The 24,518-nt window shown below is 42.5% G+C and overlaps 1 protein-coding gene across 1 annotated transcript in view; it reads right to left on the bottom strand.

Moving 5' to 3' along the window:
* LOC148152161 (uncharacterized) overlaps positions 1 to 15,288 on the bottom strand; it is a 63,967-nt gene extending 48,679 nt beyond the window's left edge. Inside the window, exons 1-2 of the mRNA XM_087993948.1 lie at positions 15,217 to 15,288; positions 8,270 to 9,064 (exon numbers count right to left, since the gene is read on the bottom strand). Coding sequence (XP_087850074.1) covers positions 8,270 to 9,064; positions 15,217 to 15,288 — 867 coding nt within the window. The remainder of the gene's footprint in view (positions 1 to 8,269; positions 9,065 to 15,216) is intronic.
* Positions 15,289 to 24,518: the final 9,230 nt, after the last annotated feature.

Below are 24,518 nucleotides of genomic sequence, written 5' to 3'. Positions count from 1 at the left end.
CCTCCATCGCCAGACCACAACAACACAACGGTTGGAGAAAGAGCGCCTCATCTTCCGCCTAGGAACCCTCCAACCACAAGGGATGAACTCGGATTTCACCAGTTTCCTCATTTCCCCTCCCCCCACCTTGTCTCAGTCAAATCCATCGAATTCAGCACCGCCTTCCTAACCTGCAATCTTCTTCCTGACCTCTCTGCCCCCACCCCAGTCTGACCTATCACCCTCACCTTGACCTCTTTCCACCTATCACATTTCCGATGCCCCTCTCCCAAGTCCCTCCTCCCTACCTTTTATCTTAGCCTGCTGGACAAACGTTCCTCATTCCTGAAGAAGGGCTTATGCCCGAAACGTCGATTCTCCTGTTCCCTGGATGCTGCCTGACCTGCTGCGCTTTTCCAGCAACACATTTTCAGCACTATCTTCATAGCCTAGGGAATATTCTTCAATGATATCACCGAGGAAACCTACCATGGAGAATAGCCATGACGCTGCCTGGCACTCCATTCACCATCTATAGGGAGTTGACCTAAGACCATTCGAGGTAATACTACTAAAGTTACTTTATCTCCCAGTATCTCAACAACCATTCCCAATATTAGTTGCTGCTGAGCTGGTATATTGGAATCAAAAAACAGACCTAGTTAGTGCCATTATGAATAAGTAGATTCACACTTTGGGAAATATAATGATCGTATCAAAGCAATAAGTCTCCATCACACTACTGAATGAAAGACAAAACCAAAATATAATAGAATAGTTTAAACAAAGAACTATTTTCAATAAGTATTATGCTTAATTTGATTACACCTAGATTATGTTGACATCTGGGTTATGTTTTAAAATTTCATGGCATTTAACATGAATGAAAGTTTTTATTCTGTGAATGTGTGTTCCAACTACAATGCCCAAGAGAAGCTAAAAAGCTTCAAAGTCTGCAGTCTCTATTTCTTTCTGCTTTAGGATTCTCAGGTTTTAACTACTTACAGTTTGCTAGCTATTCTCAGATCTATGTGGCAGACAAATATAAACGAGAATTGTAAAATGAGATTTTTATGTTCACATGTGATCAGACAATTTAAAATTTCACTTCAAAACTCTGGGCAACTTTCAGTCCATTGAATATTACATTTAATTCCAGCTTATCAATAACAGAAAGAAATTAATCCTTTAGAACTATCACACTTCGCAGGCAGAAAACCTCACCGGGGTTTCTGTTAAAACACTTATACTTTGCTACCAAAAATCTCAACACATTCCTTGTTTTATGTCCACCCAAGAGTTTCCCTATACAGACGGGTGGCACAGTGGCTCAGCGGTTAGCACTTCTGCCTCACACTCTCTATCTCCATTACAAAAGTCAGCAGGAGGTCACTCATTTTCAGTTCTCCAAACTTTAGCCATATTGCATTAATAAAAGGCGTCCTTTGAACTACAATTCCTTTAGGCCTGTTTACCAGAGATGTGCTTTTATTTCCCTTACATTCAAAGAATTTCAATCCTCAAATTTAAAATTACATTCGCATGAATTAGAAAATAAGATATTTCTAACAGTGTCCCATCTTTCATGCTTCATAAATCTGAAATTATTCAGAATTTTCAATAAGATTAATATTTATTTAAACTAATTCTGTGTTCAATGGACTCTGATGTATTTTGGTTTTGTCTGTAGATTAGTGGTGCAATGGAAATTTATTACAGTCAGAGATTACAATTTATTGCAATCACTGTCCATAGGGAAAAAAAATAATGTTTCACTGTTGCTGTTGACATAAACCTGAGGGTTATGATAGAAGACTCATGACTGATTTCACAATTGATCATTATCACAGTGAGGTGCTTATCGTTTTGAGGTTTTAGTGATATCTCCAAGTGCTGACAAAGTATTTGAAGTAGAGCTATGAATACAAATGTTTGTTTAAATAACAGATTAAGTAGTTGAATGAAGCTAAATGCAATGAATGTGATTTTATTAATGAGTTTTTAAATTACTTCATAACGACTAACTTAAAACTTTTTAAATTTCCTCTCAGCATAGGTGCTGACCTCTGTTATGGTCAAACTAGAGTGAGTTGTCATGGAGGATGTAAAGCCAAAGGATGTTAAGTGAGGGGTGGATTCATTTGCCTGAAATGCCAGAAGGGTTTTAGAGAGTCAAGGGCTATATGGAATGCATAGGTTGGCAGAGGATTATAAAGGGACTTGGGGCTTTGGATTGAGGGCCATATGTTGGCACAGGAGCCACAAAAGCGCTAGGTGGGGTTGTGAGATGGCATGGATCTGCATGAGTGGAGGATGGCTAGTATGTGAGGTCTGAGGGTTGGATCTTTTTAAAATATTTTTTAAAGTTGCAACAAAGTCGTTATCACTAAAACTGAGATTCTGCCTCCACAAGCATTGCCCGCTGTGATTACTGCAAATTCCTCCCTGAGGTGGCGAGTCTAACTGCCAGTAAGTTCCTACTCTCCGGAGCAAGGATCAGATTATCTCGGTCACTTTAGTCTGAATCAGGTTCATGGTGTATTCGGGTCATATTGCTAACTCCTCACATTTGTGAAAGATAATAATTCGACAATAACATTATCACCTCAAAGATGTGATTCCTTACAGAGCCTTTTAGAGGAAATACCTACTTACATTTATTAGTCCAATCCATCCTATATCACTTGACATTACTATGAGAGCAAAATAAAGATGTACAGGTAATCACAGCGGCCAATACTTGTGGAGGCAAAATAAAGAGACAGTTTTGGTGATGAGGACTTTGTTGCATATTTTAAAAAGATTCAAATCTCACATACTGTCCATGCTCCACTCATAGTGACCCATGCCAACTCATGACCCCACCTAACTCCTGTAGAGAATAGAGGAGATACTAAACGAGTATTTTGCATCAGTACTTACTGTGGAAAAGGACATGGAAGATATAGAATGTAGGGAAATAGATGGTGACATCTTGAAAAATGTCCATATTACAGAGGAGGTGGATGTCTTGACATGCATAAAGGTGGATAAATCCCCAGGACCTGATCAGATGTACCCCAGAACTCTGTGAGAAGCTAGGGAAGTGATTGCTGGGCCTCTTACTGAAATATTTGTATCATCGATAGTCACAGGTGAGGTGCCGGAAGACTTGAGGTTGGCAAACGTGGTGCCACTGTTTAAGAAAGGTGGTAAGGACAAGCCAGGGAACTAAAGACCAGTGAGCCTGACGTCCGTGGTGGGCAAGTTGTTGGAGGGAACCCAAGGGGCAAAATGTACATATATTTGGAAAGGCAAGGACCGATTAGAGATAGTCAACATGGCTTTGTGCATGGGAAATCATGTCTCACGAACTTCACTGAGTTTTTTTTTATATAATATATTTTTATTAAGAAAAAATAGATTTTTAAATATTACAACAAATACAAAACAATGCAATTCAAAACAGTACAAAAATAGTACAAAACTAAACCCAAATAATAAAAAAAATTCCCCAACCCTCCCTCCTATACGAATGTATAAACATATAGAGAAGTTTAAAATTTAAAAAAAAACTAAACTAGCTATTCAACTAACTAAATAAATACCTAACAACAAACAAATAAATAGTAATAACTCAGCCCAGCCAAACAAAACACTCATACGTTCACAGTTCCTCCTCCCTGGATATTGGACTCATGAAACACAATCGTTACGGCTATATAAAAGCCCTTGTTAGTGTGGCAGATAAATCTGTGTCCAGGTATTTCAAAAAGGGTTGCCATGTCTTGTAAAAATTCTCAGTTTTGTGGTGTGCCATATTTGTGAGAAAATCCAGGGGAATATGCTCCATAACAATTGTCCGCCAACCTGACATGCCTGGGGGGGTTTTCTGATATCCAACCTAGCAAGATATTCTTCCTTGCACAGAATGTAAGAATATTGAAAAGATTTTTCTTATGCGAGTCTGCAGGAAATACAATGGGTAGGCCCAAAAAGAGTGAAATAGGATCCTTCTCCACCCCTACACCTAAAATCCTCTCCATTGCACCCACCACAGCGCTCCAATATGTTTGAAGCCTGTCACAAGACCAAAGACAATGGGTAAGAGTACCCATACAGACCTTGGGGCATGGTGAAGATACCCCTGGTTTAAATTTTGACAAATGGTCTGGGGCTAAGTGGACCCTGTGGAGAATCTTCAACTGTAAAGCATGGGTCCTATTGCAAATTGATATCTTCCTTGCATTCTCCCAAATATCCTCCCATGCCTCTGAAGAAACTTCAACACCCAGCTCTCTTTCCCAAATCTTGCAGAGTCGATCAGACTCATCTGAGGTGGCACCCTCCGGTTGGTGATATAGAGTACTGACAGAGAGTGTATTCTTAGCCCTTAGCACCCCTCTTTCTATGTCAGATTTGTAGGGATCTGTCAAAAGTGTGGTCCTTTTTTGAATAAAATCCCTAACTTGAAAAAAATGAAAGAGGTCTCTATTAGGTAACTCATACTTCCGTACTAACTGATTGAAGGACATCATTACATCTCCCTCAAATAAATCACCCATGCAAGATATACCCCTAGCTGCCCAACATTTAAATCCTGAATCTATCATACCTGGTTGAAAACTCGGCATACCCACTAAAGGTGTAAACAAAGATGTTTTGTCAATATTACCTTCTCTCTGCCGAATTGCCCTCCATGCTTTAACAGTATTGATGACTATTGGGTTATGGCAATATTCCCTAACTGTCCTCACCTTGTCTAAAATCAGCAAACTGGTAAGGGGGCACCTTGCCTGGGAGACTTCGATATCTCGGCTGAAAATGTGTTGCTGGAACAGCGCAGCAGGTCAGGCAGCATCCAGGGAACAAGAGAATCGACGTTTCGGGCATAAGCCCTTCTTCAGGAATGAGGAAAGTGTGTCCAGCAGGCTAAGACAAAAGGTAGGGAGGAGGGACTTGGGGGAGATTTCGATATCTAGCCATATTGAAAGAGGGTCCCCACAAACCCAAACACTTACGTAGGTCAAAGGCGAGCTTAATTGGTAATTTTTAATGTCCGAAAGGTCTACTCCCCCCATTCTGTGAGGCAACTGCAATTTGGCTAATTTAATGAGGGGCCATTTATGGTGCCAGATAAAGGAGCTGAACCAACTGTTCAGTCTCCTGAGTGTTTGTTTATTGAAAATCAGGGGGAGCATCCGTATAGGGTATAGCAAACGAGGGAGAATATTCATCTTAATCCGACCCAATCATGAGACTGGAAGTGCCTCCCATCTTTGGAGATCTTGTTTAATTTTTTTCAAATAATTGAGTAAAATTGGCTTTGAGCAGCCAATCCAGAAGTGGAGTAATGAATATGCCCAAATACACAAAACCCTCCTGTGACCACCTAAATGGGAATCTATAGACACTCTCAAGAGCCAACTCTTTCGTAAGACCACCCATAGACATAGCCTCTGATTAAGCAAAATTAATCTTATACCCTGAAAAAGCGCCAAACGCGTGAATGCATTGTACCAGGCAAGGCACTGAAACTGCTGGATTTGTCAAGAAAATTAGAACATCATCTGCATACAGCAAGATCTTATGTAATTTTGACCCCACTTCTGGAGCTGATATATTGAGATCCCCACGAATGGCCTCTGCCAACGGTTCAATCACCAACGTAAAAAGTAATGGTGAAAGGGGACAGCCCTGCTGGCTGCTCCTAGAAATATTAAAATTGCTTGATCATACCCCATTGGTAATGACCGCAGCGAGATGTACACTGTAGAGAACCTTTACCCATCTTATGAAAACTTCGCCCAGACCAAACCGGTCTAGAGTATAGAAAAGGTACGGCCACTCAACTCGGTCAAATACCTTCTCTTCATCTAAAGAAATCACCAATCCCTGTATTGACTGCTGTTGGCATGCTTGAATTACGTTAAGCAGCCTCCTAGCATTATTGGAGGATCTGCGACCCTTTATGAAGCCCGTCTGATCCTCTTTAATAATAGAGGGTAACACAGTCTCCAGCCTTAACACAAGAGCCTTAGAGAGGATCTTAAAGTCCACATTTAAGAGCGAGATGGGCCTGTATGAAGCACAGTCTTCCAGATCCTTCCCTTTTTTAAGGATAAGTGAAATATTTGCCTCTCTCAGAGATGGTGGGAAACAAACATGACTGTATGAATCATTAAACATATTCAGCATCGGGCCTGACAGTATACTTATAAATTCCTTATAGAATTCACTGGGAAGTCCACCAGGACCGGGTGCCTTTCCACTCTGAAGCTGCCTCACAGTTTCCTGCACTACTTGCTCTGATAATGAGGCATTGAGAAAGGGCTGTTGTTCGGGAGTCACACCCAGGAGCTTCAGATCTCTAAAAAAGGATTCCATTTTGGCCTGCCCCTCCTCACAATTCTCAGACTGATATAACTTAGAGTAGAATCTCTGGACCGCCACATTAATCTTTTTAGAATCGCATATTAGGTTCCAAGACCCTTCCCTAATCGCTGTAGTGGTTTGTGGGGCACTTCTCTTTCTGGCAAGGTATGCTAAGTATTTGCCTGGCTTGTCACCATGCTCATATAACCTTTGCTTTGCAAAAGCCAGCTCCTTCTTTGCCGTCTGTGTGAGCACGGAATTTAGTGCAGACCGCAGTGCCGTAATCCTCTGTAGTTTGACCAACGAGGGCTGTCAAAATAGGCCTTCTCGGCTGCCTTCAACCATGCTTCAAGGAGACATTGCTGCTCACCCTTCTGTTGCTTCCTACTGGTGGAATATGAAATAACGAAACCTCTTGCATAAGCTTTGGCAGTTTCCCAGAGAACAGATGAGCTATCAATTGAGCCTATGTTGATGTTTAGGAATGCCCGAAATTCCCTAGAGAAATACTCCACAAACTTGCTGTCCATGAGAATAAAGGGATCCATTCGCCAGTACCTTGAATCCACTGTAACATCCTTAATTTTAACCATGAGGTACACTGGAGCATGATCAGAGATGGCAATATTACCAATCGTACAGGATGCCACCAGATCCAGGGTTACCACAGGGGTCAGAAAAAAATCAATCCTTGTGTGACATCTGTGAAGGTTGGAGAAAAACGTGAAATCCCTACCTGTAGGGTGGAGACACCTCCAGACGTCCACCAATCCTAATTCCCCACACAAACCCAATAACTGTTTAGTTTGTGCAGAGGGTATCGAGTGACCTTGAGGCAACCTATCTACTGTGGGGTCCATGAGGCAGTTAAAATCTCCCCCTATAATGATCTGCCGAGACTTGAGACTTACCAGTTTAGAAAAAGCATCTACCAAGAATTTAAGAGGATGAGCTGGGGGACAATAAACATTTAAAATGCCATATTCTTCTCCGTTTATCAAGGCTTTAAGAATTATAAACCACCCGTATGTGTCTTTAACACATTACAACAATTTAAATGAGAGATTTGTCCTTACCAATATAGCCACTTCCCTACTTCTGGTATTAAATGATGAAAAATAAACTCGGTCAAAGCCATTCTGCTGTAATTTCAGATGCTCCTTGTCATCCAAATGTGTCTTCTGTAACAAAGCAATATCCACCTTCTCCTTTCTAAGACTCAAGAGTACCTTCTTCCTCTTAATTGGTGAGTGACTTCCCTTGATATTCCAGGTACACCATTTAATCAAATCATTAGCCATAATCTTCTGCAATTACATTTAAATTCCAGAAAGGAGGAACCTGAACCACAAATTGCTGAGTCTTAGTGTCGCATGGTCCACCAAATATAAAAACTACATAAACTAAAACCACTACATTTAACAAACATACAAAATTATTAAAAATAAAAAACAACAAAAACCAGAAAACAAACCAACATATAAAACGACAATAGCGCTGAGTAGGGGAACTCACCCCTTGCCCGGAGGGAGCAACTACCTGTCCGGAACTGCCCATAAATAGGCATCTAACCATCTCAACCACCTTCACTTCTGCCAGCTAGAGCCACATTGCAAGCACAAGCTAAAAAGAATAAACACCCCATAGAATATCAATATGAATAAAAAAACATTATTTTATTAAAAAAAGAGGGAATAAATACCCCACCCATCCTTTGGCATGTTCTAACTTAGAAAGTTAAAATGTGCATCTTAACCACCGCCAGACATAGTTTGAACCAAATTATTATCAATAGAGGAAAAAAAAGGGGAAAAACAAAGCTCCAACCGGATTTCCTCCATTTCTTTTACAGAATGATAAACGCATACCCAAGCAACAATATTTATACATATTACAATTGTTTAAATTAGGTTAGTTTGTCCACAAAGTCTCTTGCCTTCTCCGATGTGTCAAAGAGATGCATGGATCCATCTAAGGTGATCCGAAGCACTGCCGGATATCTCAGGGAGTACTGAATCCCAAGCTCCTTCAGTCTTCTCTTCACACCATCATACGATTTTCGTTTCTGGATCACCGCCGCTGAAAAGTCCTGAAAAAACATGATCTTAGACCCCTCGTAAATTAGGGCCTTTGGATCCTTCCCCTGGAGTCTGGAAGCCTCCATGACTCTCTCCTTATCCCGGTAATGATGGAACCGCACCAGGAAAGGACGAGAGCGTTGACCCAGACCCAACCTCCATGCTGCAACACGATGAGCCCTCTCTATCTGCAATCCTCTCATGCCAGACTCCAAGTCAAGGAATTTTGGAAGCCAATCTTCAACAAATTCCGCAGGCCGCTCACCTTCCTTACCCTCAGGCAGACCGATGATCCGAATGTTTCTTCTCCTGCCCCTGTTTTCAAGATCATCCACTTGGTCATGCAAATTACAAACCTGCGTCTTCAGGGCTTGGATCTCTTCCTTGAATGAACTGGCATCAGCTTCCACCACTGTGACCCTGTGCTTCAGCTCATCCGTCCTTTTCTCCAGGTCACCCAGCTGCTGCTCATGCTTGTGCAGCATGAGGGAGACTGGAGCCAGCTTCTCTTCAATCTGTTTCCCCAACATCTCGCGAGATTTCGAGAGCTGGTTCACCAGGTCCTGGAGAGTAATCAGCTCCGAGGCTGCTTCAGGCTGAGCTGCAGGCCCGGCCTCAGATGCTCCTCCTCCCTTTTTAGGTATTTCTGGACACTGAAAATACAGGTAAGTCAATTTTTAAATGTTTCTTGGGGCTCCACAATCTTTCCAACGCCCCAAGAAATCCTGATGACCTGGGTTGGGTGGGTTAAAGGACCGTCCTGCTCCTGCTGCAATGCGAAGCTCTGCAGTGTGATCTTCTCAGATTGCCGCCATCTTAGATCCCCCCACTGAGTTTTTTGAAGAAGTAATAAAGGAGATTGATGAAGGCAGAGTGGTAGATGTGATCTATATGGACTTCAGTAAGACGTTCGACAAGGTTCCCCATGGGAGACTGGTTATCAAGGTAAGATCTCACGGAATACAGGGAGAACTAGCCATTTGGATACAGAACTGGCCTCAAAGGTGTAGAAGACAGGGAGTGGTGTTGGAGGGTTGTTTTTCAGACTGGAGGCCTGTGACCAGTGGAGTGGCACAAGGATCGGTGCTGGGTCCACTTCTTTTTGTCATTTATATAAATGATTTGGATGTGAGCACATAAGAGGTACAGTTAGTAAGTTTGCAGATGACACAAAAATTGGAGGTGTAGTGGATAGCAAAGAAGGGTACCTCAGATTACAACAGGATCTTGACCAGATGGGCCAATGGGCTGAGAAGTGGTAGATGGAGTTTAATTTAGATAAATGTGAGGTGCTGCATTTTGGGAAAGCAAATCTTAGCAGGGCTTATATATTTAATGGTAAGGTCCTAGGGAGTGTTGCTGAACAAAGAGACCTTGAAGTGCAGGTTCAAAGCTCCTTGAAAGTGGAGTCGCAGGTGGACAGGGTAGTGAAGAAGTCGTTTGTTATGCTTTCCTTTATTGGTCAGAGTGTTGAGTTCAGGAATTGGGAGGTCATGTTGCGGGTGAACAGGACATTGGTTAGGCCACTTTTGAAATATTGCATGAAACTCTGGTCTCCTTCCTATCGAAAAGATGTTGTGAAACTTGAAAGGGTTCAGAAGAGATTTACAAGGATGTTGCCAGGGTTGGAAGATTTGAGCTATGGGGAGAGGCTGAACAGGCCGGGGCTGTTTTCCCTGGAGCGTCAGAGGCTGAGGGGTGACCTTATAGACGTTTACAAAATCATGAGGGGCATGGATAGGATAAATAGACAAAGTTTTTTCCCTGGGGTGGGGGAGTCCAGAACTCCAGGGCATAGGTTGAGGATGAGAGGGGAAAGATATAAAAGAGACCTAATGGGTAACTTTTTCACGCAGAGGGTGATACGTGTATGGAATGAGCTGCCAGAGGATGTGGTGGAGGCTGGTACAATTGCAACATTTAAACGGCATTTGGATGGGTATATGAATAGGAAGGGTTTGGAGGGATATGAGCCAGGTCCTGGCAGGTGGGGCTAGATTGGCTTAGGATATCTGATCGGCATGGATGGGTTTGACCGAAGGGTCTGTTTCCATGCTGTACATCTCTATGACTCTATTTGGCCCTCAGCCCAAAGCCCCAAGTCCCTTTATAACCCTCTGCCAACCTATGCCTTTTTCTGGCAGTGATAGAGCTACATGGGACCCAATCACTTCAGATTAAAGAGCTGCTAGTGTGATCTGTTTATTTGAAAGTTGATTAATGGTGCTGTTCTGACTTCCCCATAGACAAACATTAACTTGTCTTGTGCTAATCAGTAATGGTGTTAAATCTGTTGCCTTAGCTTCAACATTAAAGACATAAAATCAATAACAAGTGACATAACGCAGCTGCTGGATTCTGTATTCCTAATATAAATCCACTTACTTACATCTCACTGCATCTTTATTGCAAGCTCAGTTACAATGTATACATGTGAGGGAATTCTAAACTCAGTGTAAAATCATGGCAGTTGTTTGGATCCTGAAATTCATAAAGCATGAATAACCCCCATGTTAAATGCCATTCCCTGAATTATCATCAAGTGAAAATAATTATTTATTATTTGCAACGTTATGACCTTTCATAACTTTGAAAATGCAGGCAGAATTGAAGTCAGCCCATTGTGGTGGGACCAAAGCAGCCTGACCCACTTAATCACAGGAGGGGCCCATGTCAGTCTCCCAGCAACAGCAAATCCTTGCCTGATTTGGTTGAAGTGCAGAAGGGGCTGACACAGAATATCAGTAAGGCTACATAGTAAACCAAATGATATCCATTATTCCTGACCCTACCCAGTTCAGTGGTTGTTCAGAAAGCTATCCAGCAACTCTGCCAGGTTTCCAGTGGCTCCCTCGAGCAATTGCTCAATATCAGCTCGTCCCAACTGGGGGACCTGCCTTTACAGGTTTAGGCTATGGTGTTGCTAAAATCTACCATGGTCTCCAACATCCCTGGCTGCTCAATTAATTCACCCTGTGAACTCTTTCCCTTCTTTGTTCACTTTTGGCCTGGGGTCCTTTGATGATCTATACTCCTGGTAGGTGAATTGCTGTTAGCAGCTACTGCTTCAGCTGTCACTCTCAACCATGAGGAGTTCTCAGTTTTGATTGGCTGGTAAGTCTCAGCAGGTAAGACATCCACCACCAAGGTCCCAAATTCCAGGGAAGACCTGACAATGATCACTTAAATCCAAACACTTAGCACCATTAGGCCTCCCCATGGAATTGATAGAGTTCTCAGTTGGTTCTCCAACCAGTGATCAAAGCCCTTAGTGTGTTGATTAAATACAGCCCTGGCTTCAATCTTTGTTTCACTATTTATTTCCTAAGAAAAACTCTCAATTTTCTAACCTATCTTTTATTTTTGATGTAATTCTAGTGCATTGCCACAAACACTCATAATATCTTTCATCTGTGTGAAATGATCAGAACTGTTGCAAAGAATAGCAGAAAATAAGTGATTCAGAAGAGATCTGAAACATTTGCTCTATTTTTCTCTCTCCACAGAAGCTGCCAGACCCACAGAGTTTCTCTAGGATTTTCTGCTTTTATTAACTGGATGATTGTAACTAAATAGGGACTAATAATTTTCAAATTGCATCATTTTAGTGCCTCAGATTTTCATGGACTGAAATGGTTTTGAAAATGAAATAACTGACTTAAAAAGTTAACAGCAATCAGCTGACCAACACAGGTTAGTTAAACTTCAAAAATTCAAAATGGAATAAACATGGTCATCTGGCCTATGTTACAATGACAGGTCAGAAGCAAAAATACTATGCATGTTTTTAGTCCATAATTTCAATTTTTTAACAAATGAGGGCTGCAAATGAGGTACAGTGACTTTAAATATAAATTTAATGATGGGTGGGCAAAAATCTTGTGGGACCAGGTAGAATGCAATGTTGAGATTTGTCAAAGAAATTTCAGAAAGAAAGAATAACTTGAGATTATGAGGAGCTGACTACATAATTCCTCACCACCCAACTCCAGGTAGAGAGCCACCTCTTGCAGACATTTTTATGGTTTCCCTTTATGGGAATGTACAAAAAAGGAGCTTCAATATGAGTCTGTGTTGTTAATATTAGGCTGTGAAGACCAAAGTGTGTCTAGAATGCTGTGGAAATCACAGTCTGAGAACAGTCAGTAAGTACCCCTGTGCTGTAGGTAAAGAAATAACAATTTATCCCATACTACTGCAGCCCAGATTTAAAAGAAATTAGGGCAACAGTACGCCAATCAAACCAAGAAACTCAAAAATTGACTTTTCAATTGTCATCATTAACAATACTCATGCAATGCATCTATGGTTGCAGGACTGTCTTACTTGCTCTTCGCAAAAATTAGAGAACTGATCTGTAAAACCTTTTTGAGGTTTAACAGCAGAGAATGACAAAATGATAATTGCTCTTATTACCACTTCCTCAGTTTTTCTTCTGTCCTGGCCTGCTATCTGTAATCTTGTTGTTTAACTACTGCTTTCATATATCTCTGCGCTCCGTCTCCACTAATCCACTTACCTCCACCACTTTTGCTTCAACATAAATACCAGTTCTTCCTAGCCGCTACCAGTTCTGATGAAGAGTCACTAGACTCAAAATGTTAACTCTGCTTTCTTCTCACAGATGCTGCCAGACCCATTGAGTTTCTCCAGCTTTTTCTATTTTTGTTTCAGATCTCCAGCATCAGCAGTTTTTCATTTTATTATAATCTTCTTGTTTTCTTCATTTTTATCTTTTGGGACTTACCTCATATTTCAAATCTATTTGTATGTGAGTGGTGTTAGTATTTCTTGTGTATAGTAGTTAATAAGCTCACACTTTTTTGTTAATTCAAGAGAGGTTGTTTACATTGGCTCCTTTTACTATTTTGTGTGTGGGAAAAGGTATCTACATTCCTTTCTAAATTAATCATGTTGCAACAAACTGAACGGGGTGGGTGAACAAAGAAGGGAAGCCAGTTTTAACCAGTGGGTATGGGAACTTAAGGTAAAAGCTGCTTACCAAAAACTCTGACGTAATTCTCCATGAGCAATATAAAAACTCCACCCCCTTCCCAATAGGAATACCCTCAATGAGCAGAGACTGACTGTATCCAGCTACAGCCACACTCATTGATGTTTGAGTGGATCCATAAGTCCCTGTTCCCAAAGAAATCCTTCCCTAGTCACCCACAACTAACTTGGTGGGATGCAGATGGGGAGAATGGTAAGAAGTTGAGGACCCATTGGAGAAAGGGTAAGGTTGGGATCTGTCCTCAGGACAGAAAGGGTAGCCCTGAGATGAAAGGTGAAGCTAAGAAGCCTTTGGGCTGATTTGTAGTGACCTTTTCGCTAAGTGGAATTCCTGTCTTGTTGAAGGGATTCTTGCTGTGAGGCAGATTGAGTCTTTGTGCCGAATTTTACTAAACCTGTCATATTAATTGCCGTTTTTGCTTATATGGCATGTACCATTTCCAATTTCTGTCTCATCTTACCACACGTTATTATCAGAACAACACATCACTCACTGGATATCCCAGAATTGACTTGCATTCCTGGCATAGGCATCTTTAAAAGGTGTACCCAGACAAATACTGTCAATGCAGAGTTTCCCTGCAACAGTTCCTGACATTTTTTTGGACATGGCAAACAGAGGGCAATCTGTGCCACACTCTATGGTCAGGATCCAGGAGCTCCTACTGGGTGGGGTGGTGTAAATACAGGACTTCCTCTTTCCCCAGGACCATCTAGTGAAGGTTGCCGTCCAAGTTAAAGCAGTCTTAGCCATTTGGAGGAATGTTGGAAGAAAACTGGTGTCTTTCTACACTCGGCTATATCTCTGTTACTGTACCTCCAATCTGCCAAGACTCATGCTCCACCACTCTCACTGTTGCCTGCAATATCTTCTTTACTCACTCTTATAACATCATTGACCCTGCAGGTGCTGCCTTTTTACTCACTCAGGAAACCTCTCCACCTGCGCTGACAGCAATAGTTGTGTCACCCATGTTCATCTCCTCTAGTACTTTGACCTGTTTCTCATTCCATGAAGAAAACAGACCATAATGGTGCAAAAAGAGTCAAGACAGTTGAGGAAGAGATCCTGACCTTCCCCTCTCTGAGCAGGGTCTGGGTTGGTAACATGCTGTGCCAGGAACCCTGAGAGAAGATAGTCCTGCCTGACTGAGTCCTTCACTGAGTCCTGCTGACAACCAAGAAAAGCTTCTTGGTTATCTTTCTGCACTGAAAATGGTATCTCTGACAGAGGTTGCAAAATGTAAAATAGGCACGGTAATGCCAGGCAGAGTTGCTGTGAGCTCAGGTTGACAGAGAGCTGTGATAGTGAGTGAAGAGCCCAGAGATGTATTCTGGTGCTGTCCATGAATGTCCCTGAGTGCACAGTGTTCCTGTTGCAGCATTACAATGATGGTTGCTGGTACATCCCACTGTGCAGCCCTGAAGTTTAGAAGCAGACTGTAAGTGGATCACAAATGTTCTTTGATGATTCTTAGAGGCTGACATGTTAGTGATCTATTTCCATGAATATAGGGTGGGTATGGAATGTGCCCTGAGACATTAGTATCCTGTACTTAATCAGGAGGTCATTTGGAACAAGCAGTGAACTTGACCTGCCACACACTCTCTCAGGTTTGTGGCAGATTATTGGGTGGGTTTGGTCAGATTGCAACTAAAGTATTGATGAGGTGAGTTGAGCCATCTTTTGCTCCTGATGGAAGGGTGGCCACATTTCCCAAGTGTGAGGCGAGCAAAGCATAGAGCGACACTGGGAAACACTGAGGACCAGTCAAACCCTATCACTTCTCACCAGAAATTGCAGTAAGTGTAGGTTCTGGTAAAAGAAATGAAGCTCGTTTTCATCCCCCTTCACCAGGTTCATCTGGAATGTAGCCCAGTGTTGTAACTAGTGATAGTACGAGCCTTACCTAGTTTGCTTGGAGACAGGATTGACCCGACTCAGGCGACTGACTGTGTGGAGTTTGCACGTTCTCCCCGTGTCTGCGTGGGTTTCCTCCGGGTGCTCTGGTTTCCTCCCACAGTCCAAAGATGTGCAGACCAGGTGAATTGGCCATGCTAAATTGCCCGTAGTGTTAGGTAAATAGGGGTAAATGTAGAGGTATGGGTGGGTTGCGCTTCGGCGGGTCGGTGTGGACTTGTTGGGCCGAAGGGCCTGTTTCCACACTATAAGTAATCTAATCTAATCTATTCACAATGGTAGTGGTATCAAAGGTAACAGCATTTGCAGTGGTCTCTGAGAGGTCCATTGAGGTCAGAAAGGATGAACAACTGCAGGAGAAATTGTCTGGAATTCTCTCTGACTGTATGATCACAGGATCTATGCTCAGACATGGTCAGCCAGTGGAGACTGTTTAGTTTGCCGAAACTTCTTCCTGACTCTAGAAGCCCCCAAGCGGGTAATAAATAGAATGTCCTTGGTAGTGGACCAGCAAGCAACCCCACTGTTAAAACACTAGCTCGGAGATCTCCCATTGAAACTGAGGCAGATGCAGTCACTGAACACTGTGATATTAAAAATGACATGCTGATGAGAAAATGGAGACCCTCTCACAAGTCTGTAAATGAGAAGTGGACATCAAGTAGTGATGCCTTTGAGGTACTGTGCAGAAAGATTACAGCTAGCTCATGAAACTCCCATGGCTGGTCTTCTCATCATTCGCAAAACCATGGCCCACGTCAGCCAGCATTTCCACTGGCCGCAGTCATTCAAGGCTATAGTCAGGTCTTGCAGAACCTTTCACATCTGCCAGGTTGTGGGAAGGCTCTAACCTGCACCCTAAGGATCCCACAGAACTCAACAAGCACAAGTATCCTCATTGAGAACACTGCTGACGAAGCCACACCACATTTTTCCAGCATTTGCTGCTGTACTTCAGTAACTAAAAAGTTTAAATATCCCAAAGCCTCTTTAAGAAGCTATAGAGACAGGTTAACACGAGAGGGATGTTAATGTAAAGGGGGAAGGGGTAGGGTAGAAGATGAGTGGGTGAGGTATAGGGTGGCAGATGGTTGAGTTAAAATGACAAATGAGTGGGTAAGTCATGTCGGAGGTAGGTCATGTTAGTGGGTGGTCAGGTAGTGGAGAATAGTTAGGTCACTTCAAAGAATTTGTCCTTAGAATCATAGAATCCCTACAGCACGGAAACAGGCCATTCAGCCCATCAATCCTCTAAAAGGCAGCCCACCAGAACCCACTCCCTTCCATCATATCCCTGTAACCCTGTAGTTCCTGTAACCAATCAACCCAGCTTGCACATCCCTAGGCACTATGAGTAATTTAGCATGGCCAATACACCTAATGTATACATGTTTGAACTGTGGGAGGAAACCATGCAGACAAGGGGACAATGTGCAAACTCCATATGGACAGTTGCCCGAGGTTTGAATCGAATCAGAATCCCTGGCACTGTGAGGCAGCAGGGCTAACCACTGAGCCATCGATATCCCCTAAAAAGGCCATTTGGCCCATCGAGTCTGCAACAACTCCCTGAAGAGTATTGCACGCGACCACTACACAATGCCCCTGTAATCCCCATTTTACCATCCTTGGACTCTGTGGGGCAATTTAGCATGATCAATCCACCTAAACTGCACATCTATGGACTGTGAGAGGAATTCACACCACTCAGAAGAATCCCACGTAGACACAGGGAGAATGTGCAAACTCCACACAGAGTGTTGATCAAGGCTGGAACTAAACCCAGGTCCCTGGCACTGTGAGACAGCAGTGATAACCAATGTGCCACCATGCCTATAAATGTGGGCTTGACAGGGAATTGAAGGCTGTGGATAATCACTGTGTAATAGGGGTAGCAGTCACATTGTTTTAGGGTTAGTAAAGAGAATCTGGTTAGTCAGGTCAGGTTGAGGGGGTAGCTGGGGATATAAGGGGCATTCAGGTCAGCTCAGTAGGTCATCGTGTTGGGTTAGGGTTTTCGACAAGAGGTCCAAGGGGTGTAGATGGGTTGGAGCAGGCATTTGGGTTGGAAGTGGTAGTCAAGGGGAGACTCAGAAGATAAGTAAGAAAAGCTCTTGTGCAGGAGTCCAGTGGGAAGTTGGGGAGGTCAGTTGCATAATTACCTGGTTTTTATCTGTCTAACATTTCCTGATAAGTCAACACCATCTGAAGACTCTGACTCAAACAGAGTTGGAGATTTTTCTGGAGTGTTTTGGACACTGGGTATTTGCTCATTGGATGTTGAAACCTCCAAGGAAGTTCCCATGTAATCAATGCATGAGGACTTCAAAGAACTGTCAATCTTCCCACTTTGTGGTTTGTCAGGTTTCCAACAGTCAGAACATGAAATATCTGGGTTGTTGTTTGTTGGTATTGAATTCACAGGGTTTCGGTGAAACTAGCTAACTTCTCCTTGGAGAGGAAAGACACTTCCAGCCAACAGATCACAAGTGTATTCCTACAATCTGGGTTGGAATTGAATTCAGACGTTATAAGCCAATTAATACATCTAATAATTTATTTGTGTAATCATATATTTCCTGATGTGATTCTAGCCAGTTACTCAGTTAGTGTTCCATCGAAACGGGGCATTTAAATTTAAAAATCACATGACACTATATTAAAGTCCAACAGATTTATTTGGAAGTACAAGCTTTCAGAGTGCTGCTCCTTCATCAGGTAGCTAGTGGAGTAGGATCAAAGGACACAGAATTTAGAGCAAAAGATTATAGTGTCATGCACTAATGCAATATATTGAACAAACCTAGATTGCTGTTAAGTCTTTCATCTTTTAGAGTGTGCTTTCGAAACTGGAGCCCATTCTAAAAGATGAAAGATGATACTTTGCTATAAATTCTGTGTGCAATGATTCTACTTCACTAGTTACCTGATGAAGGAGCAGCGTTCCGAAAACCCGTGGTTCCAAATAAACTTGTTGGACTATAACATGGTGTCATTAACTTTCTTCGACACCGGCACCTCCACTTCACATTTAAAACAGTCACATAGATATGCATTAATATTGAGCTTCTGGCTTCCAGATCATCAGAGAACAAATATATGATCAAAGATGTTCACTGGGGCCTTGTGGAAGTCTTGAGATGTGGACCTGCATGGGAGTTGCTGGTATATTCTATCTTCTGATGACCAATTCATTTGCTCACCAAGCTAGCCATATCACCAACCCTGTCCCCTAACCACCTAGCCATCCATCAACTACACAAGTCATCAGCTTATCTACTCATCTCCTTATACCATGACCCCTGATCCACCACATCCAACTCACCCATATGATCCACTTACTCACTTTTACACCAACGTGTTTACCTACTCTCTCATTCATTAACATTCAAACCCAACATATCTATAAAAATGGGGCATGATCTGTCTTCTCCTTACTTGGCTCATCAGGTCTGGTTAATATATTTTGTGCAGTTTTTTGCAATGATATCATAAGTCAGAATACATGCCAAAGCAACTTTTATTTCAGAATACCTCCCATACAGAAAGTAGTCAGATTTGAACTGCTCAAAAGATCAGGCCACATAACAGTTCTTATATAGATAACGTAATTCAAAACAGGTAATCAGAGATGAGAGGTTTAGAGCAATATAGGTTTTATCAGTCTGATGTTCCACCAATGAAAATTATTACTAAAGGAAGTATTTGGGCTGCTCTAGCCATTATCAAGATAAGCATGTTACATCGTATGGAAGTGTCCTACTTTGTTACTTTGTCCTACTTGTGAACACTTGCACATTCTAAGACACCAATTTTCTATATTTATTGCCTCAACTATCAGTTTGGCCCAATACTCTCCACTAAAATCATTAGAGAAGCATGGAAACACGAGTCACCTCTGTCCCTGCAACTACATATCACATCTATCAAAAGGAGAAGACATTAACAGGAATGCATCGAGAGTTAGGTTTCCGCAATCATGAAGAGAACGAGACCATAAATTTCAAGAAGGGATTATGAGTAATGTGTTGTGAGAAGTCAAATATTTGCACACTGCACTGATCATAAAATCGAGCAATTAAATCTCGAGAAATATGAAGACCATTAAGTATTTGTGGAGATAATTCCAACTAACCTCAGAAACAGATGGGATCATAAATGGTTACATATATAGGACATAGATCGAGTAACTAGAAAATCAAGCCATTCTCAACTATCACTGCTGTGTAAAGAGGTTCAACACTTACTGAACTGCAAAAGCATGTAGCTCTCTGACAGATTTCAGGATTAATTGGTTATTGGACCTATATTTACTGTGAGGACACTCATCAAACAGTCAGCAGAAAATTCACTTGAAGCTATACGTTACACTAACAGGTGATGCAAGCAGCTGCAATAAATAATAAATAATTTGATATCAAGTGTAGAGCTTTTCAAATGCAGTAAAAATCTCTTTTTAAAAGATTGCTGCATTGGAAGATATTACAAGTCAGAAAGGATACAGCGGAGGTTAGATTAGGGTGGAAAAATCCTGACTTTAAAATTCAAACTAATTAAAACCAGGGCAGAAATCATTAGAAAGGAGTAACTGAGCAAGCAGATTAATCTTACTGGTCTTTATTTTAGTTGTTCAGAGTTATTACTAATACCATGTAATTTTGTTACTGTTATATTAGTACTTATTAAAATTAGTAGTTGAGTTGAAAATTTCAAACTTGCTTAGCTGTGGGAAGTGCAAATGTGTGAATGTTAGTAGTTTAAGGGACTATTAAGTAATAATTGGAGTAATTAAGTCCAGTGATATGATATGTCAGTAATACCTGCATCAGCTTTTGACTTTAATATGCACGGAAATTCACATGACTGCAATTATATCTCTTGAACTTTTGCAGAAAAAATAACAGAGCAGAGAGAGGAATGGAGAACTCAAGCAACTGTTGACTGATTAACTTTATCTAATCCTTGGTAAAATAATGTAGAAATTTAGATATACTTAGACCAAAAGGGCAAATTTTCCTAATCATCTGCCAAATCTACCAGGGATCAGTGTAACATCTGAAGAAATAGCATAAATAAAGTTCAGACAAATGCAACTGAGTATTCAGAAGAGCATATCAAAGATATAGTCAATGTGGAAGTATTATGGATAGACAATGTTTAACTAGCTTGATCAGAGTTTTTGAGAGTTTAAGTCTGATTTCTTCTGGTTAAGGTGATCAAAGGTTATGGGGAGAAAGCAGGAACAGGGTATTAAGTTGGATGATCAACCACTATCGTATTGAATGGCGGAGCAGGCTTGAAGGACCATTCCTGCTGCAATTTGTTTTGTGCATAGATAGATGGGTGCGTCAGTGTTGTTGTGGATACTGTTGAAAAGGGCTATCAGAAAACACTTGAAGAAGAGCTGCTTAAGAAATGAGTCAAGAAAGCTAAGGCTAAACAATGTGGGAGTGACAGCACTGATAGATAGTTAAAGACTCAGATTGGTAAGGGGATCAAGGGTTACAGGGTGAAAGCAGAAGAATGGGGTTGAGAAACATATCAGCCATGATCGAATAGTGGATCAGATTTGATGGGCTGAATGGCGTGATTCTGCTTCTCCATCTTTTGGTCTTATGATAAGCCAATTATGATGCAGCAGCAGCAGACATTAGTACTGAATAAATTGTTGGAACTGATTAAAATGCCACAATAAAGATTATTGAAGAAAATTATGGCTTGTGGTATTGGGAGTAACAAATTGGCATGGATAGAGGATTGGATAGTTAACAGGAAACAATTTGGCATAAATGTGTCTTTCTGTTTAGCAAAATGTAACGAGTAATGTGCCAAAGGGATCAGTGCTGGGGCTCCACTTTTTACCATTTATATAAATGGCTTTGATGAAGGTTTCAAAGGAATGGTTGCTAAATTAGCTGCTGACAATATGTATAAAAGAAATGTTTTGAATTTGAAGGCATGTACTGTAGCTTTAAGAGAGAGTGAAGGTTGTGCGTATCATCCTGAATCCCAAGAAGCTTTGGAAACGTGGCCTCAGAATCTGAAGACCATGTTAAGAGTCTACTGTCAGGGTTACCCAAATGATTGGGATAAAGGTATCCCACTCGTATTGTTTGCCATTAGAGATGCCCCAAACAAATCTACTCAGTTCACTCCCTTCGAGTTAACGTTCGGATACAATGTGAGAGGCCCTTTAAAATTAATTAAAGAAAAATTGACAGGACCAAAGTTGGAGATCTCATACTTAGATTAGGTGTCAGAGGTGAGGGAGAGATTAAATCGAGTAGATGAGTTAGCTAAACAGGATCCGAAGAGGGCACAGCATAGCATGAAGCAGGTGGCAGATAAAAACTCTGAAATTCGGACCTTTTCCTGTGGGGATGATGTATTAGTATTGTTACCAGTGGCCGGAAATCCCTTCGAAGCTAGGTTTAGTTGTCCCTATTGCATTGAGAAAAAGTTGAGTCAGGTAAACTATCTGGTGAAGATGTAGATAGGAAAATCCTTTTTGGATATGTCATGGGAATATGTTGAAATCTTATTATAATAGAGAGAAAGAACTGGAAAAACAGGTACTAGATATTGCCCTGTAGAGTGAGGAACCAAATCCAGATGTTTTGGAGTTTGATGTGTCTCAAAGTATGTTTACGTAATGAGGAAGTCCTTGACGAGTTGGATAGGTTAGTGAACTATCTGTCTCAGGAGCAAAGAATGCAGATGAAAGGCTTTTTGCAGCAGTATGAGAACATATGCAGGAATAAGATGGGGCAGACTAATGTTATTGCGTTTGAGGTAGAAGTAGGAAATGTTGTTCCATTAAAACAACACCCCTACAGACTTAATCCTCTCAAAGCCATACAGGTCCAGAAGGAGGTGGATGCGATGTTCAACGAAGATATCATTAAACCGAGTCAGAGTGAGTGAAGTTCACAATCTTGTTCGTTCTCAAACCTGACAGAACTCAACGATTTTGTGTGGATTATCAGAAGGTCAATGCCGTAACAAAACCAGACTCATACCCCAATACCAAGATTGGAGGACTGTATAGAGAAAGTTGGACAAGCCACTTACATCACAAAGTTGGCCTTACTATGTGGTTATTGGCAAGTACCTTTATTAGAGAAGGTGAAAGAGGTTTCTGTGTTTGTTACCCCACATGGGCTATATCAATTCAAAGTAATGCCCTTTGGAATGAAGAATGCACTGGCCACATTCCAAAGACTCATGAACAGAGCTGTGGCTGGGTTAACAAACTGTGCAGTTTATCAGGATGATGTTGTGATCTTTAGTCAGTCATGGAAAGATCACATGGTACAGTCGGCAAAGCTCTTTGAAGGATTAAGAGAAGCAAACTGGCAATATTAAACTTAAAGAATGAAGAATTCGCGAAGGCAGAGGGACATTTTTGGGACATAACATCGGTCATGGAAGGTTGAGCTGGAAATGTGTTGCTGGAAAAGCGCAGCAGGTCAGGCAGCATCCAGGGAACAGGAGATTCGACGTTTCGGGCATAAGCCCTTCTTCAGGAATGAGGAAAGTTTGTCCAGCAGGCTAAGATAAAAGGTAGGGAGGAGGGACTTGGGGGATGGGCGTCGGAAATGTGATAGGTGGAAAGAGGTCAAGGTGAGGGTGATAGGTCAGACTGGGGTGGGGGCGGAGAGGTCGGGAAGAAGATCTCAGGTTAGGAAGGCGGTGCTGAATTTGATGGATTTGACTGAGACAGGGTGGGGGGAGGGGAAATGAGGAAACTGGTGAAATCCGAGTTCATCCCTTGTGGTTGGAGGGTTCCTAGCCGGAAGATGAGGCGTTCTTCCTCCAACTGTCGTTTTGTTGTGGTCTGACGATGGAGGAGTCCAAACAACCTGCATATCCTTGGTGGAGTGGGAGGGGGAATTGAAATGGTGAGCTACAGGGTGGTTGGGTTGGTTGGTCCAGGTGTCCCAGAGGTGTTCTCTGAAACGCCCCGCAAGTAGCCGGTCTGTCTCCCCAATATAGAGGAGGCCACATCGGGTGCAGAGGATGCAATAGATGATATGTGTGGAGGTGCAGGTGAATCTGTGGCGGATATGGAAGTTTCCTTTGGGGCTTTGGAGGGAGGTGAGGGGGGAGGTGTGGGCGCAAGTCTTGCACCTCCTGCGGTTGCAGGGGAAGGTGCCGGGAGTGGAGGTTGGGTTGGTGGGGGGTGTGGATCTGACGAGGGAGTCACGGAGGGAGTAGTCTTTACGGAATGCTGATAGGGGAGGGGAGGGAGATCCACCCCCCCACCAACCCAACCTCCACTCCCGGCACCTTCCCCTGCAACCGCAGGAGGTGCAAGACTTGCGCCCACACCTCCCCCCTCACCTCCCTCCAAGGCCCAAAAGGAAACTTCCATATCCGCCACAGATTCACCTGCACCTCCACACATATCATCTATTGCATCCTCTGCACCCGATGTGGCCTCCTCTATATTGGGGAGACAGGCCGGCTACTTGCGGAGCGTTTCAGAGAACACCTCTGGGACACCCGGACCAAACAACCAAACCACCCTGTAGCTCACCATTTCAATTCCCCCTCCCACTCCACCAAGGATATGCAGGTCTTTGGACTCCTCCATCGTCAGACCACAACAAAACGACGGTTGGAGGAAGAACGCCTCATCTTCCGGCTAGGAACCCTCCAACCACAAGGGATGAACTCGGATTTCACCAGTTTCCTCATTTCCCCTCCCCCCACCCTGTCTCAGTCAAATCCATCAAATTCAGCACCGCCTTCCTCACCTGAGATCTTCTTCCCGACCTCTCCGCCCCCACCCCACTCCGGCCTATCACCCTCACCTTGACCTCTTTCCACCTATCACATTTCCGACACCCCTCCCCCAAGTCCCTCCTCCCTACCTTTTATCTTAGCCTGCTGGACAAACTTTCCTCATTCCTGAAGAAGGGCTTATGCCTGAAACGTCGATTCTCCTGTTCCCTGGATGCTGCCTGACCTGCTGCGCTTTTCCAGCAACACATTTCCAGCTCTAATCTCCAGCATCTGCAGTCCTCACTTTCTCCGTCATGGAAGGTTGACCCCAACAAATGCAAAGATGAAAGCCATCAAGGGATTTCCATGACCAACCTCCAAGAAAGAGGTGCTTCGATTTTTAGGACTAAGCAGATTCTATCGGAAGTTTATTCCAAACTTCAGCA

Source organism: Chiloscyllium plagiosum, unplaced genomic scaffold, assembly GCF_037043375.1.
Source record: "Chiloscyllium plagiosum isolate Xiang-an unplaced genomic scaffold, Cpla_swu_hap1 HiC_scaffold_1, whole genome shotgun sequence".
Classification (NCBI taxonomy): Eukaryota; Metazoa; Chordata; class Chondrichthyes; order Orectolobiformes; family Hemiscylliidae; genus Chiloscyllium; species Chiloscyllium plagiosum.
This window is presented reverse-complemented; position numbering and strand designations above follow the sequence as displayed.